At 39.8% G+C, this 17,236-nt stretch overlaps 1 protein-coding gene across 2 annotated transcripts; it reads left to right on the forward strand.

The window, feature by feature from the left end:
- Positions 1-27: 27 nt before the first annotated feature.
- On the forward strand, positions 28-17,185 carry TYW3 (tRNA-yW synthesizing protein 3 homolog). Of its 2 annotated transcripts, XM_008139539.3 has the most exons (6): positions 28-269; positions 1,809-1,889; positions 3,400-3,498; positions 3,706-3,777; positions 6,242-6,375; positions 16,716-17,185. In XM_008139539.3, exons 1-6 carry the CDS (start codon positions 96-98, stop codon positions 16,930-16,932), a joined length of 777 nt encoding a protein of 258 aa, XP_008137761.1. In that variant the 5' UTR covers positions 28-95; the 3' UTR covers positions 16,933-17,185. The 2 variants fall into 2 exon arrangements, with proteins under 2 accessions (XP_008137761.1, XP_054576860.1); XM_054720885.1 differs by lacking the exon at positions 3,706-3,777.
- Positions 17,186-17,236: the final 51 nt, after the last annotated feature.

Below are 17,236 nucleotides of genomic sequence, written 5' to 3' on the forward strand. Positions count from 1 at the left end.
AGTTTGGCCCTTCCCGGCACCCCTCGCTTCAATATGGCTGCCCCCAGGGAAAGCGGGGGCCGCCGGGGAAGTGCACACCCCAAATCCCTCCCCGCATGGATCGCGGCGCGGAGTTCAGGAGATGGAAGGCGCAGTGTCTGAGCAAAGCGGACCTCAGCCGGAAGGGCAGTGTGGACGAGGATGTGGCCGAGCTTGTGCAGCTCCTGAATGGGCGAGAACAGTTTTTTACCACCAGCTCCTGCGCGGGGCGCATCCTCCTCCTCGATGGGGTGAGCCTGCTGGGTGCCCTCCCGGTGGCAGTGGGAACGCCAGGAGCCCTGTGCCCGCCCCGCGCGACACCCCAGTGCAGCCTGTTTGTGTGTGTCCTAGTGGGTGTTCTCGGTTTCTTTATCGATGAAATGTAGAGGCTGAATTAGACCAGGGCTTTTAGGACGTGGATGTGCCTGTGAGTCACCTGGAGATCTTTTAAAAGTCCACAGTCTGATTGTGTAGGTGTAGCGCGGGGCCTGACAGTCTGCCATTCTAACAAACCCTAAAATGACGCCGAAGCTGCTGGCCCGGTAGTGAGCTGGAGGTGCATGGCTGAAAAATGTGGCTTGCTGAAATCTAAGGGAACTTGACTCCAGCCGGGCCCCGCTGGCGGCTCCACGGAGGCCTACGGACCTGAGGGAGGTGGCCAGGCTTCAGGTGTTCACTGCCTCCTAGCGGCCGCTCCGTCATCACAGCTCCGAGGAAGCAGGATGTGTAGTGTGAGGTGGTGGTGAAGCCCTCATGCTTGGCCTTGATACCGGTTAGCTTCTAACCCGGTTATGGGGATTACTGGCTGTGTGATTTTAGGACAGTTATCTAAACTCACCCTTCCCTGTGTCATGAAGGGAGGATAATAAAGAGCATCAGGCTCCGTAGGGATTTTGTGCAGAGCAGCGATTTTCAGCCACAGGCACACCGGTGTGCTGCAATAATTTTTAAAACATGCAAGACCTGACTAGTCAGGGGTACTGACCTCTTTTTTTTTTTTTTTTTTTAATATATTTTATTGATTTTTTTACAGAGAGGAAGAGAGAGGGATAGAGAGCCAGAAACATCGATGAGAGAGAAACATCGATCAGCTGCCTCTTGCACACCCCCTATGTGCCCACAACCAAGGTACCTGCCTTGACCAGAATCGAACCCGGGACCCTTGAGTCTGGGACCCTTGAGTCCGCATGCCGACACTCTATCCACTGAGCCAAACCGGTTTCAGGGGTACTGACCTCTTTTCCCTTAGGTCAGTGGCCGGCAAACTCATTAGTCAGCAGAGCCAAATATCCACAGTACAACGATTGAAAATTTCTTTTGAGAGCCAAATTTTTTAAACTTAAACTTCTTCTAACGCCACTTCTTCAAAATAGACGCGCCCAGGCCATGGTATTTTGTGGAAGAGCCACAGTCAAGGGGCCAAAGAGCCACATGTGGCTCGCAAGCCACAGTTTGCCGACCACGGCCTTAGGTTGTTAAATACAAAAGTGACAACAGCCAACACAACAATAGCCATCGGTGTGAATGAATCAAAATTACACCTGGTTGTTCTTTCAGATTGGCAAAAAATACAATTTTTGTGTGTGTGTGCTGCAGATTTTAGTAGTTTATGTGTGCCATTAGATGAAAAAGGTTGAAAATCGCTGGTGTAGAGAAAATGGGATAATTAATTTAAAAATCACCGCTTGGGATTATTAATTTAAGAAAGCCTACAATATGTTATGTATTCACTGTACTTACTATTTTTGTAAATGTGTGATCACATTAAATTATGTTATTTTTCATTTTAGAATATAAATGGCTTTGAGGTTCAGAAACAAAACTGTTGCTGGCTCCTAGTTACACACAAGCCTTGTGTAAAAGATGATGTGGTAAGTGTTTAGATGTAAATTTAAAGAAATCACACTTTTTAGTTCGCAGTCACTTTAAATACAGATGAAAAATAGAAAATTCAAGGTGATTTTTGTGCATAATTATAATGACTGAATATTATTCATAAAGCCTAAAGAGAATTCATTATGATGGCTTTTCTGAGTTGTGGGAGATAAAAGTAAAAATATGTATCCAAGCATTACTACGGCCGCTCAACACAACAAATCCTCTTGGAGATAGCAGAGAGTTCATGGACATCTGACAAATATTGGATCCAAAGGTTGAATTTCATTTCAGCTATTTTATGACTCAGTAAATTGGTACAAATCATGGAACGAAAAGGGAGGAAGGGTGCCAAGAATAAGTCATTAGCATTATGTATGTATTAGAGGCCCGGTGCATGGATTTGTGCACCGGTGGGGTCCCTTGGCCCGGCCTGTGCCCTCTCGCAATCCAGGACCCCTCGGGGGATGTCGGATAGCCAGTTTCCACCCAGTCCCCGCAGGCCCGATCCAGACAGGAGGGAGCCCGATCCTGTGCGTTGAGCATCTGTCCCCTGGTGGTCAGTATGCGTTATAGCGACCCGTCATTCAGTCGCTTAGGCTTTTATATATATAAATTACCATTATACTGATATAAATAAATTATACGTTACCTGAATTGCTTCTTGAAAATCTTTGTATCATGCTGGATTATTTAGTTGCCTAAATTGAAATGTTTAGATGAGTTCATATAAGTTTGTATTAATCAAGCACGTACATTACTGGTTCAGGTGCTCAAATGTTGTCTTATGGGTACTCATTCAACCTCCATCTCCTTCCTTGGGTACTAATTCTTTGTGCATATTTGTCCTTATTCTCTTCTGCTACACATTATCTTTGTGTCAGGAAAGTTAGCTACTAGCAACCCCAGCAGAGAAATTTAAGAAGATTCACGTACCATTCCCAAAGGACTCCGAGCCATCCCCGAGATCAGTTATTTTTGCCAATAGAATGGAATGCTATTCTTGATCAGACCTAGGCACTTGGTATCTCTGATATTATGATAGTGGGAGTGATGAGTGACAGGGCCATTATTAACAGTCCCGTGTGAAAGAGGGAGGATGGTGCCCAGGAATATTAGGCAAACAGAAATAACAATTGCCTTATATAAATTCTAGCTCAGACATAACAGTCCAACTTCTGTCTAACAAGTATTTAAACAGACCTTCTACTACAGTCTTTACATACCATGTTCCTTAATGAAAAAATCTGTTATGGATTAAATACAGTAATAGTTTACTTTTGTAAAACATGGTTGGAAAGAATGACACAGGAAGTATATGGGAGAATTAGAAATCAAGTCTTTTAAAAGAATAAGCAGATTAATAAGTTTTTGGAGAAAGGACCAGAAAAGCAGAGTGAAAAGTTATTTCGGGAACAGGATGCTGAAGGAATCTAAAAGTCCCCGGGTTCAAAAGAAGAGGATCATATATTTGTGTCTGGTACTAACATTTTTTTATTTATTTAGATTGTAGCTCTGAAAAAAGCGAATGGTGATGCCATTTTGAAATTTGAACCTCTTATTCTTCATGTGCAGTGTCGAGAGTTGCAGGATGCACAGATTCTGGTAAAACTTTGTAATTATACTTGAATTTATTGGTATGTGGGTAGATTTAATCTTAAGCCTTGCAACTCCTACCAAAATTTAATGCAGTAGTTTAATCAAGTTTTTAATTATACATTTTGGGTTATATATGTTTCTGCAGTTTGTAGAGTTTAACAGTTTGTCTGATTAGTCAGGTTATCATAATCTAATAAATTTATTGTCTTACAGCATTCAGTGGCGATAGATTCTGGTTTCAGGAACTCTGGCATAACAGTGGGAAAGAGAGGAAAGACTATGTTGGTAAGATACCTTTTGGCAAAAAGCAATTCTTTGAGCATGAAGTGATCCAGGTTATTGAAATAACTTAGACTTCTACTTAGATGCCTGCCTTTAGTATCTCCTGACTCAGATCTTCTTGCCATTCCCTTGGTCAGAAACCTTCAGTGACTTAATTATTCCTACAGGGCAAAGTCGATATTAGATGTACATTTGCGGTCTTATTTCATAGTACTGTATACTCCTCCACTTTTAACCTGATTCTCTTGCCCTCCTCATCTTAAATAGCCCCAGTTTAATAAGCACCATGATATCATGGAAAGAATCACAGACAGGGGATCTAAAGTCCTCTGCACTAATACTGGCTGGCCCCTGGCTGTGCTATATGAACTTGGGTAAGCTCCCTTGGGGCCTGAATTTTCTCAGCCATACCAGGGGTCCAGCAAACTACTGCCTTAGGGCCAAGTCCAGCCCATAGGGGTGTCAGATCCCACTACACCAATTTGATTAATTACTGTCTAAGATTGCTTTTGTGTTACAGTGGTAAAATTGAGTAGTTATGCCAGATACTATATGGTCCACAAAGTTGAAAATGTTTACTATCTGTCCTTTCTCAGAAAAAGTTTGCTGATCCATGGACTGGATAATCTTTAAGGCACCTTCTAAGCTCCACATCTTCTCTTAATCTTTTCCTGGCCAAGCTAGCCCCTGGTGATTTTGCCTTATTCTGATCTGCTGTAGTATTTACTGATTGTATTTATTGTTTGGCAGGACATGTATTATTTGCTGTTGAACTGGTTTCAGATTGTCCTCCATTCTAGCTCCCTAGACTTTCCTATTTTCTATCATGTTGTGAGTTTGGTCCCCGGTGGCGGGGGAGAGGGGAGCAGGCAATCCATGTGCATGCTCACATCAATATTTCTTTCTCCCTTTCTCTTCCTCTCTTTCTAAATATCAATATCTATCTATCTATCTATCTATCTATCTATATATCTATCTATCTATCTATATCTATGTCTATATATCTATATCTATCTATCTATCTATCTATATATTTTTTAAATTTAGGGAAAAAAGAAGACCCCTCTATAGCATGACTAACTAGAAAAGCAAAGCCCATAGTACTGGTTTGTGACCCCATCTCATTCCCTGCTTCATCTGGTGACCTAGCAAGAACAGCCATTCTTCTACCTTCCTCTCCTTTGTCTTTCATATTCAATTAGTTACAAGTCTTGTCACATCTGCCTCTTATTTCTCACACCTGAGTCCACCTCTCCAAGCCCTCTGTCATTGCCCCTACTTAAGCCCTCAGTGTTCCTCACCTGTCTTTACAGTAGGCTCCTGACTGGTCTTCCTGCTGTCCATCTTCTTTAGTCTTTCCAACCAGTAATTTCAGAATCCTCCCTTTTGAAAAAATGAGGGTCTCCAAATATTTTCCCTGATATTCAAGGCCTTACCCAAACTACTTTCCATCTGCCTTGTTTTTGCTCTTCTGCTAGCATACTTACATTCCCTCCAAATAAAAAATGTATCATGCTCTGTCAAGTCTCCATAACTGCAGATAAGTTGTTCCTCCCCCATTTTACATGTGGTAAAATTGAACTTACCTTTAAAATCCCAACTCAAATGCCACCTTCCCATGAAACTGAGGCCTGTCTCATTTAGTTGTATCTCTTCCACATTTCTTTAATGGTTTGTTCGTGTGTGTGCTCAAGTGCATGTGGGCGGACATGTTTGTGTTTCTCCTGTCATAGCACCTATATCGTGTTACAATTTTTTGTTCACTTGTTTATGTCCTATTCTAAAGTGTAAGCTCTTAAAAGAACCATGTTATATTCATCCTGTATCTGCACATCTTACATAGGGCCTACATTGCAAATGCTCAGTAAAGTTTTATTGAATTAATTTTTATTCCTCATGATAGTTTTGGTTGTTGTTCTTAATCTATATCCAGTGTTTGGATTTGCCTGTACCATGCTAACTATTTCATCAACAGGATTACTAAGGTTGGCCCTAAAGCATCGAGAAAGCAGCCACTTTGTGAGATAGAACGGGCATGGCTTATTCTTATAACCACACTCTGCTCAGGCAGCCCTAAGAGGCTCTTTCAAATCCAGTCCATTTTGATTTTCCCTTGAAGCTTCTGTTGAGATTTCATTTATTTCTTTTCTTTAAATAGTCTATTAAAGCTTTCTAAGCTTTAGTGAAATTGAAACTGTTAAAGTTATTGGATTCTTTGATAGTATCTGCTTCTCTGAAAAACAATGTATAGAATGACTTTCTTTAGAAATGACTTTACATGAAGGGAAAATCTATTTAATCTCCTGTGATCCAACTGTGATTAGCTAACTTATATCAAAGCACAAACCTAAATGCTGTAATGGAGCTAAACTATGTTTAAACACAACCCTAACTTGGAATTTTCTTTAGTTATCTTCAGTATCTCTAGCACATGAGTCATCATGTCTGAATTGCTTGTTCCTTGTAGGCTGTCCGGAGCACACATGGCTTAGAAGTTCCATTAAGCCATAAGGGAAAACTGATGGTGACAGAGGAATACATCGACTTCCTATTAGAGACAGCAAATCAAAAAATGGAGGAAAACAAGAAGAGAATTGAAAGGTACATTAATTAGATATTTTCATGTTATTTTTCTATGCCTAGATCATCTTTGAAAATATTAATATACACTGTCTTCAGTTTAGACTCCCAACTGCTTTTCTATTTATAGCCTTATCATGAATAATAAAAAGATTATTAAAGTAATAGATGAAAGTAGGCCAGACTGTAATGGGTACTAAACGGAAGCATAAGCTACATGGAGGAGAATGGAACGACTGACTGCCAACAAAGGGCATAAAGGAGCGAAACATAATCACTCAGGTAGGAAAGCCCAGTAGCCATGGGGACCATAACTGATCAAGTTAAAGGCAACCACAAAAGAGGTGCACCCTACCCCTTGGTGGGATCCCCTGAAGATGACCTAACCCAAAATCTCCTTTTTGGGAGACTATAGACTGGTTAATTTTTAGCCTGATAAATATTTTACAACTCTGGTGAGTTTACTACCCATCTTTTATCATGGATTAGATCTAGCTTTGCTATAATTGTCCTAGTAGTAAGGATTATGCCTATTAGTTCACACATCTTTATACTTACCCTGTTCTTAAATTTCACTCAGGATGAATAAAATTTTTACAGTGCTTTCTTTTTTCAACTTTTTTCTAAGAATAGATAGTTTTTTATATACAGAAGTGACTATTATGTTGCCTTTCTTATATAAGGACTAGAGGCCTGGTACATGAAATTCATGTACTGGGAGTGGTGGTCCCTCATCCCAGCCTGCGCCCTCTCACAGTCCGGGAGCCCTCAGGGAATGTCTGACTGATGGCTTAGGCCCGCTTCTGGCTGGGCAACTCTCCCCCTGTGGGAGCACACTGACCACCAGGGGGCAGCTCTGGCATTGAGTGTCTGCCCCTTGGTGGTCAGTGGGCGTCATAGCGACTGGTTGTTCCGCAGGTCAATCAATTTGCAAATTAGCCTTTTACTATCTATATATACAAAACCCGACTATGCAAATAGACTGAATGGCAGAACAACCGAACAACCAGTCGCTATGACGTGCTGACCACCAGGGAGCACGTGGACCATGGCGGGCATTGGCAGCAAGCAGCAGAGCGTGGAACATGGCAGGTGTCAGCCACGGCGTGATGGTAGAGCAGGTGAGTGGGGGCGCCAGACCAAGGTGGGGTGCCGGTCGCTGTCATCTGGGCGAGCCTTTGGTGGTTACTGAAAATTCTTTGCTCCCGCGCACTGCAGTCCCACCTGGCGTTTGCACTTGCTGCCTGCGCCGGCCCCACTTATGCCCATTGCCAGCACCAGAGCCGCCGCTCGCACCCGCTGCTAGCGCCCAATGCCGGCCCTAATCACTTGGCACCATCAGTGGGTGGCTGCCTGCCCCCATTACCCCTCAGGGCTTCTCTACCTCCCCCTGCTCCTGAGGGGCGATCAGAGCCAGCAACCACCTCTCACACCTGCTGCCAATGACAGCACCACTCGCACCCACTGCCGGCACCAGCCCCGCTCTCACCAACAGCTGGCGCCTGGCACTGGTCCCGATCACTCGGCGCTGTCAGTGGGTGTGAGTGACAGCTGCCTCAGCACCGTCAGTGGTTGCAAGTGATGGCTGCCAGCCCTGATCACTCCTAAGGGATTCTCCACCTCCCCCTGCTACTGAGGGGCGATCGGAGCCGGCATCCGCCACTCGCACCCGCTGCTGGTGCCAACGCCATCAGCGAGTGGGAGTGGGGCTGCCAGCAGACGGGACTGGGGGCCACGGCAGGAGGGGCCAGACGGGGGCACAGAGGATGGGCCCAGACCCGCCCCTGTGCCCACCTCAGCCTCGCGGCCCACAGGGTGCACGAATTCGTGCACTGGGCCCCTAGTATAGGATAATGCTACTGACCTACCATCAACAAGATGTGCATCTCTGAGTTACTCAAGTGGTGTTGGCCGATTTGATACCATTTATAATTTCCTTTTTTCCTTCTCTCCACCCCCGTGGCTACCTCTTAATCAGTCAATCTCTACCCAAGTAACCCTTGAATCATTATCTCTCCCCATCTGCCACTTCCTTCATTCAAGACCATTGCAATATTTGCTTGTCTCATTGTAGAATGCTTCTAGTGTGTCTCTCTGCTAAGTGATTCTCTGTATCACTGTCAGAATCCTGTCTATAAAATACAAAGCAATCCTATTGCTTAATTTGCCTGCTTAAAATTTTTTTTTAATACCTAGAATTTTTTTTTTGAAGCAGCTAAGGCCGCAAGTGCTGATGGCAGCAGTCTCATGGTGGAAAGCGGTAGATCTTTTCTCTGGAGCTAGAACTGTGTTCAGATCCAGATTCTACCACAGCTTACTCAACTCCCTTGGCTTTGTTTTTCTTATATCTAACTAGGGGGAAATACCTTAAAGAACAATTTTAGTTTATATTCAATATACTATTGAATCATATACAGTAATGATTAGTCCTGGCTCTGTCGTGTCATGGATTCTCAGGATCCAATAGCCCTTTTTATTCAGTGACACATAAAGAGAGTAAACCAATAATCACATCAGTATCACCATCCAGGCTTTCTCAACCAGGGTTCCTTATTTGAACAACAGGATTCACAAAATTATTCAAGGGACTATTTCTCAGTTCTCCCAATAACGGTACTTGTCCCATTCTTGATACATTGGAGAGAGATTAATTATTATATACAGTGGATGTCTTAAAGCATTAATCTTAATTTTCTAGAAGAACTGTGGCTAAAAAAAGGCTAGAGGTTACCTGGCCACAAAATGCTTTGAACAAACATTCTAAATAAAGTAATAATTTCAAGTAAGCAACTGAAGATCACCCAGTCATCCCACCAGACTGTAGTGTTTGAACTCTATGTAGGTACTTACTGGCACCATTCCAAAAACTTACCACATCCATTCTATCCATTCTGGTGAAGTTGTTGCTAAAGCATAGGAAGTAGAAAATCAGTTTTTCTGTTTCCTTACTTGAATTTCAACAAGATTATAAATATAACCCAAGATCAAGTAACTATACACCTGGTGAAGTTAATTGAGCCATGTTCACCAGCTATAAAATCAAATTATGCTTTAAATCCATTGACTCAAAGATATGTTTTGAGATTATAGTGTGCATGCTGCTATCAAGAGAGCCATGCTCATCACGTAAAATCAGTGAAAAATTAAAGAAGGGTAAAAAGTGTCTTAAGACACTGATTAGAAGATTACATGTGAATTCAGAAAGGCTGTACAAATTAGGAAGCTCCTTTGGGAACAGCTGTACTTTCAACCAAATGCAGAGAAAAAGTTACTCTTCTGATGTTGAAAAGAGAAAAAAATAAATACTTTAGGTGATGAGTTCTGCAATCAGACATCGAGTTCTAAAATTGGTTTGTCATAGGACTAAAGTTTCACAATTAAAATAGCTATAATAAGAGAATTTTTAAAAGTCAAGATCCAAACAAGTAATATTTCATCAATAAGAAATTTTCTGCCAATGTGAAAAATCAAAGCCAAAGGCTAAAATATTTTTAGTAGATAAAAGGTCTTGTTTGTGACGACTAATTTCCAAGCCCCTTTTATTGGGAAAAGTAAGATGACTTCTAGGTGAAAAATGTAAAGTTTGAAGATCTACTTACCAATTACCAGAGGAAGACTGTCTTTGATTCAGTTTATAAGAGATAGGACTGACGTGAGTCAGATGAAACCACCATTTGGCTATAAGTATAGTGAAAATAGCCATGTTCTTTTTACCAGCTATGTAATAAGAAAAATAAATGTTAAATAAAGTATAGAATAAAAAGGCTGAATATATTAGCATATAATGTGGTTGATAAAAATGAAGTAAATTGGAGAGAAAAGTAAATGAGTCTATTTCAGTGGTTGGGTGTTGTTTATTATTTTTAACGTTTTGTGGTTAAATATACATAACAAAATTTACCATATTAACCATTTTAAGTATATAGTTCAGTGCCATTGTTATGTAACCACCTATCACCACTATCTATCTCCAAAACCTTTACATCATCCCAAATTGAAACTCTGTACCTATCCTATATAATAAAAGCCTAATATGCTAAGGGTCCAACCGTTCGTTCGACCAGTCACTATGATGCGCACTGACCACCAGGGGGAAGATGCTCTGACCAGTAGGTTAGCTTGCTGCTGGGGTCCGGTGGATAGGGCCTGGGCGAGATGGGCCAGACACGCCCTGGAGCCCTCCCGCGGTCCCTCCCCGGCTCCAATTGTGCACCGCTGGGGTCCCTCGGCCTGGCCTGCACCCTCTCACAATCCGGGACCCCTCTGGGGATGTCAGAGAGCCAGTGTCGGCTGACCCAATCCCCGTAGGCCAGGCCGGGGGACCCCCACCGGTGCACCAATCCATGCACCAGGCCTCTAGTTAAACAATAATTCCCCATTCTCCAAGCCTCCAGCCCCTATTAATCACTATTCTATTTTTACTCTCTCTGATTTTTAAATACTTCATATAGGTGGAATTAAACATTTTTTTCCTTTTGTGTCTGACTTATTTCACTTAGCAAAATGTCTTCAAGTTTCATCCATGTTGTAGCATATGTCAGAATTGCGTTTCTTTTTAAGGCTGAATAATACTCCATTGTATTTACATACCATATTTTGTTTATTGATTCATCTGTCTATGGACATTTAGATTTTTCTTTTTCCTATTCACTATTGTGAATAATACTGCTATGAACATGGGTGTATAAATATCTGTTTGAGTCCCTGTTCTTGAATCTTTTGGTATATACCCAGAAGTGGAATTCTGGATCAAATGGTAATTTTACATTTAATTTTTTTTTAAGAACCACCATACTGTTTCCCACAGGAACTATACTGTTTTATATTCCCACCAGCAATGAGCAAGGTTTCCCTTTTCTCAACATCCTTACCAACAAAGTTGTCTTTTTTATGTGTGTGTTGTTTTGTGTGTGTGTGTTTGTGTTTAATAATGACCATTCTGACGAGTGAGTTGATATCTCATTTTGATTTTGATTTGTATTTTTCTGGTGACTAGTGATATTGAGCTTTTTTTCATATACCAGTTGATAAGAATTTCTGTTATATTCTTTCTTTTCTGAGTCCCTTCCTTCTTTGCTTCCTTCTGGATTTTTCTTACTATTCTACCTATTGGTAAAATATTGTTGTACTCTAGGCTTCTCTCCCTTGGCCCATAGCTTCAGCTACTTCCCCGTATACTGATGGGTCTTCCAAATCTTCCCCAAGTCATAGGCCCATATGCCCAATAATCTTTTGAAGATATGTAACTAAAATATCCTATCAGTCTTTCCTTAATACCTTTCTTAGCCTAGTCTCAACCCCAAAGCGATTTCTTTGGTTCAGATTAATATTTTCATTTACCAGTATCATTACAGTTTATGCCTCAGTGGAAAACAGAAATATGAATCATATTGACTTGCAATTATTTAATTACATGTATGTCTTCTTTTTCCAATACATTAGATAGGACTGACTTCTCTCCCACAACCAACTGCACACGCATGCACACACATGCACACGCACAAAATATCTCTCTCTATCTTATCCTAAAACCTTACATAGTGCCTGGCTCATGGTAGAAACTCAATAAGTATTTATAGAATTAATTATAATCAATAAAGGAATTTAAAAGTTAACACATATAGAGTTCCCCAAAAGCAAGGACAGATTCATAAGAATAAGGGTTAATAAATGTTTGCTCAATTTAGTTAAGTGACTTTTTCCATCCGTGTTCTACTTTTAAGGCTTCAAAGCCTTAGGATGATCATTCTGGAACACATGAAAAGTGGCTGGGACATGGGGTGAGCAGGCTCTGGCTACATGGTCCAGGTAAAAGGAACAGGACTGAATGGGCATGATACTGCAGAATATCAACCAAAACAGATTAGAAATGGCAGAAGAGGAGTCAGGATAGCAGATGTCTTAGACTCCTCAGAGTTGCTAGTCTTTTTTTTTTTTTTTTTTAATTTTTAAAAAAATTTTATTTCAGAGAGGAATGGAAAGGGAGAGAGAGAGAAAAACATCAATGATGAGACAGAATCATTGATCGGCTGCCTCCTGCACACCCCACACTGGAGATCGAGCCCGCAACCCAGGCATGTGCCCTTGACCGGAATCGAACCTGGTACTCTTCAGTCTGCAGGCCAACGCTCTGTCCACTTAGCCAAACCGGCTAGGGCACTAGTCTTATTTTTAAAAGTGGAACTAAAGCAGGTAAATAAACAACTTGTACATTTCCCTGTATACTTAAGATCAAAAAGGTAAATAATGTAAAGTGAAAAAATTTATATTTTCTATTCTGATAATTTTTCCCTCAATATCCCCTCCCCTCCTATTTTCCTCCCATAATTCCACTCCTGTCACCTAGCCAGCTTTGCATTCGCCCTTGCAATTCGGACCAGGCATTGGGTTTTTCCCAAAGAGCTTTTCATGATCTCACTTGGAGCAAAGTGCCCCCAGTGTGCTCCCACTTTGATTTATCTTTCTCATGGGGTGTTGAATGTGTCCTTACAGCTCTGCAGCTCCCGTTAGACCCTGAGCTCCTTACCTCTGTTTCCAGTACCTGAGACAGGGCTTTGCATACATGTTTTTAAATAAAAATGCTAGAGCTTAGTTAAAATCTAAATGCATAATATGTGAAAATAGCCTTCTTTGTTATTTATGAATAATGGAAGCCTAAAAGGGTATGGAAGCCTAAAAGGTTATGAAATTGTGCCTAGATTTTATTATTTTTTCCTTCCTACTTCAGAAGTCAAAGAAATATCAGCTTTTTATTGCAAGTGGTCCTGTAATTGATCTGAAAGACAAGGATTCATTTTCACAACGTTGGCCTGAAAAGTTCTCTAATGAAGAGAACTGAGTACAAGTTGCCCTGCGGCATGATAATCTTGACTGCAGAGGTAGAAAAACAGGACAATTTGATTTTCTTTTGAGGGGAGAAAAGAAACAGTTGCCTGAGTATACATTTCTTTTTATACTCCAAGCTCTTTTGGTTGCCTGTGAGAGCTGAGGAAATTACACTTTGAGAATTGAACTTTAGAATGCTGTGTAGAGGGTCATAGAATGAGTGGAGAACATGCAATTGAAAAACAAATTTCTGACTTAATGTGTAAGATAGTTTCCCAAAAGACTTTTTGAAAGTTCCCTTAAAAAAGGAAAAGGAGAAAGTATTTGAAGTTTTTATTCTTGGCTTTTAGCACAAAAGTGTCTTTGTTCCATATACCAGTTGTTTTGTGGTACCTCAAGGATGTAGCTTTGAATTCTTAGGTTCTTTAGTGGAAGATTAAAGTAAGGCACTTGTTCCTCTTTAATTCCTTTTTTTTATGTGTGATAGACAAGATATTTTACACAAGCCGTTAATTCTCTGTACTCATAAAAGAGCAATTTAATCTTATCTGTAATTTTCTAGGAATAGAATATAATCAATAAAAAACAACAAAAGATGTGGTTACCTGAGTAACGTACATGGTTGGGTGGAGAATGATAGAAGATGAAGGTGCATATCATGGATAGCCTCTTATGATCAGCAAGAATGATTCTCACCATTTTGTGGCATGCTTGGATTGATGTTTTAGATTAAATGAGTCATTATGTTGGGTCATTATATTAAGCCATTCTAAATAGGCAGTTTGGAAGATGAGACGAAAACCAGTCATTGAAGTCACCCAGGATGATGGTCAGACCTAGAGAGAGATCAAACCAAGTGTAGAAATTTTCATGAACATAAGGGACTGGACAGAATTTTGGTAGATGACATAAGGGACAGATGCAGGAGGTTAGTCAGGCAAAGTTTTGGTGAGCCATTTGAATTCTGACCTTGTCTCAACTCTGTGGTAGGTGGGATATGAAAGAATCAGCAGTCTCCACTTGAGAGGAATGCAGGGCAAATGGTGTTTTTGTGGGAGAGCCAAATTTCAGTTCAGTAAGGATGTACAGGATGCATTTAATGAAGAGGTTACCATGGAACAGAGTCTACAGAATTGTACGTCAGTTAATATTTTTCAAAGCCTTTTGCTTGTACCTCTTACTGTACAGTTTTTCCTTTTATTATACCATCACCATTGAGATTGATTTACTCATTGAAGTAATATCTATTAACACCTATTATGCCAGGCTTAGTGCTAGATATTAAAGTGTAAAGCGGTGAGTATGTTAAGTTCTTGAAATATGGACAGGATGTGCAGCAATCATGTTAGGTATGAATTAGAATAGTGTGGAGTATTTGGGAATAGATGAATATCTTAGTTTTTTTAGGGAAGTTTTAGAGCCTTTGCAAGTAGAACTAAGCCTGTTCTTTGAATTAAAGAAAGAAGAAAATTGGTCCAAATAGCAATCTATTCTGTAGATGTCAAAAACTTCCTGTCATAGTCTCCCATTATAATAGGACACATAAGCATGACAAGATCCCTACAGTGGATTTCTCATTTGCGATGAGAGAACAAGGGAGTTCTCAACCTCCCAGGCATTCTAATTTGGGACCTGGACTAATAATTTTTTAATAGTGACCTTTTTTGCTCAGTAGTTAGTTATTCACTTATTTGGCATATTTTTGCCAAGTCTGTCAGCATTGTATTGTATGCTAAGAATATAACAGGAAACAAGATAGATTTTGGGGGAGGGTCCTTGGTCTCATGGAGTTTATAGTCATTATAGAGAACTTATTCTGTGCCAGGCACTTACGTGTATCCTCTATAACTTCTGACAACGCTTCTAGATACAGGATAACGTCCAATTTTATAAATGAAGAAATCAGGACCAGGGAGGTTGGAATTAGCCAGCCTCAGCATTCCCAGGACAAGCTGGTGTGAAGCACATGCAACACACCTGCCACCTCAATGCCTCCCACATATGCTGAAGGCCATTGCCTGCGTCTTGTCAGGTGTTAATGTGGGAGCAGAAAAAAAACGGAGCCCAATTTTCAGGGAGAAAACAGTACATCGGATCACAAAGTTAACACTAAAACGCCAGTAGAAAAATGAGTAAAGGAAAAGAACAATTCACATTAAAAAAAATAATTCAAATAGCTAATGCAAAACATTCAATTTCAGTTGCCAACAAATAAATGAGAATTGAAATAATGAGCCCTAGCCAGTTTGGCTCAGTGTCAGCCTGCAGACTGACGGGTCCTGGGTTCAATTCCAGTCAAGAGCACATACCCGGATTGTGGGCTCGATCCCCAATGTAGGGTGTGCAGGAGGCAGCTGATCAATGATTCTCTCTCATCATTGATGTTTCTATCTCTCTCCCTCTCTCTTCCTCTCTGAAATCAATAAAAATATATTAAAAAAATAAATAATGAGATACTGTTATCACGTATTCAAGTAAAGCATGTATTTTTATGGTAATACTCTGTATATGAGTGACGTGGTCTCTCAGGTATTGATATTAGAAGCATACTAAATATCCATTCTAGAAAACAGTATTTTTCAAGAATCTTAAAATGTTTATACCTTTAACTATGTAGTTACATTTCTAGGTGTCTGTCTTCAAGAAAGAGCTAGAAATTCAGAGCACATTATTTTCAAACATGTTTGTCACATTGTTGTTTACATTAGGGAAAATTTGAAAATAAATTATACAACCAAGGTTGTTGACATAATGTTATACTATCATTAAAAAGCATTTTTTTGTAGCTCATTTAATTGATATAGAAAATGTTTTCAAGAAACATTAAATTTTAAAAAAACAGTGTAAAACTATATGTAATACCACAATTGTGTAAAAGACAATAGGTATATGTGTACATTCATAAACTAAAAAGAATAAAAATATTAAGAATGGCTATCTGTATTTGTAACTGCACATTATTTCCAAATTCTCTAAAATGAGCTTCTATTACATTTATGATTTTTTTATAAAGAAAAATATTTTTTTTACCTTTTTTGTTTGACATGTATCTGTGGAATAGAACTTGAGGTAGAATAGAAATTGTCAAGAAGTGATTCCAGCCCTATCTCATTTAGCTCAGTGGATAGAGCATTGGCCTGCGGACTTAAGGGTCCCAGGTTCAATTCCTGTCAAGGGCACCTGACCAGGTTGCAGGATCAATCCCCAGTAGGGGGCATGCAGGAGGCAACCGATCAATGTTTCTCTTTCATCATGATGTTTCACCTCTCTCCCTCTCCCTTCCTCTCCGAAATCAATAAAAATATATATTTTTTTTTAAAAAGAAGTGATTCCAACTCAATTTTCATGACTGTTCTTAGTAGAAAACACATGCCGTTCCCTAATTAAACAATAATAAAAGCAAAAATTATGTTATTTTTTATTTGTTTTATATTAAGGTTAATATGAGATCAAATTTGTATAATTTAAGTTCTAGATGTATTTCAGTTGTCCAGTTTTAAAACACTGATGTAACAGTAGTACTTATGTCTTTATAGGTTTTACAACTGCTTACAACATGCTTTGGAAAGAGAAAGCATTACTGACTTAAATCCCAAAGAGAAAATCATCAAGAAAAATAATTCATATTCTCGTAAGAAAAAAAGAAACCGAGAAAAAGCATGTGGCAAATGTGTTACTGAAGACAATGATAAAGAACTTGAAAATGACGATGATCCTGGAGTCAGTGTTACTATCTTCCCTGAAGGTTACTGAGATTTGGTTCTACAGTGTCTTTGGTAGAATAATGTTTTCTAATAATTATTACAAAGCTGCTCTTTATAAGAGTATTTTAGTTTATTGAGTGTATCAGACATTCAGAAAAGCAAGATTTAATTTTTCTCTATATTTTAGAGACACCCATCTTATAAACATAGATGCCTTTTTAAAATAGCTGTGTATAATATTTGCTCATTAAGTACTCTTTTAAATTACAGAAATTCATTACAAAAATAAAATTATGATTATCAATAAATCTATTCTTTTAAGTTTTAATTTCTACTTCTGCAAAACAACTATC

The sequence above is a fragment of the Eptesicus fuscus genome, chromosome 9 (assembly GCF_027574615.1).
Source record: "Eptesicus fuscus isolate TK198812 chromosome 9, DD_ASM_mEF_20220401, whole genome shotgun sequence".
Taxonomy (NCBI): domain Eukaryota; kingdom Metazoa; phylum Chordata; class Mammalia; order Chiroptera; family Vespertilionidae; genus Eptesicus; species Eptesicus fuscus.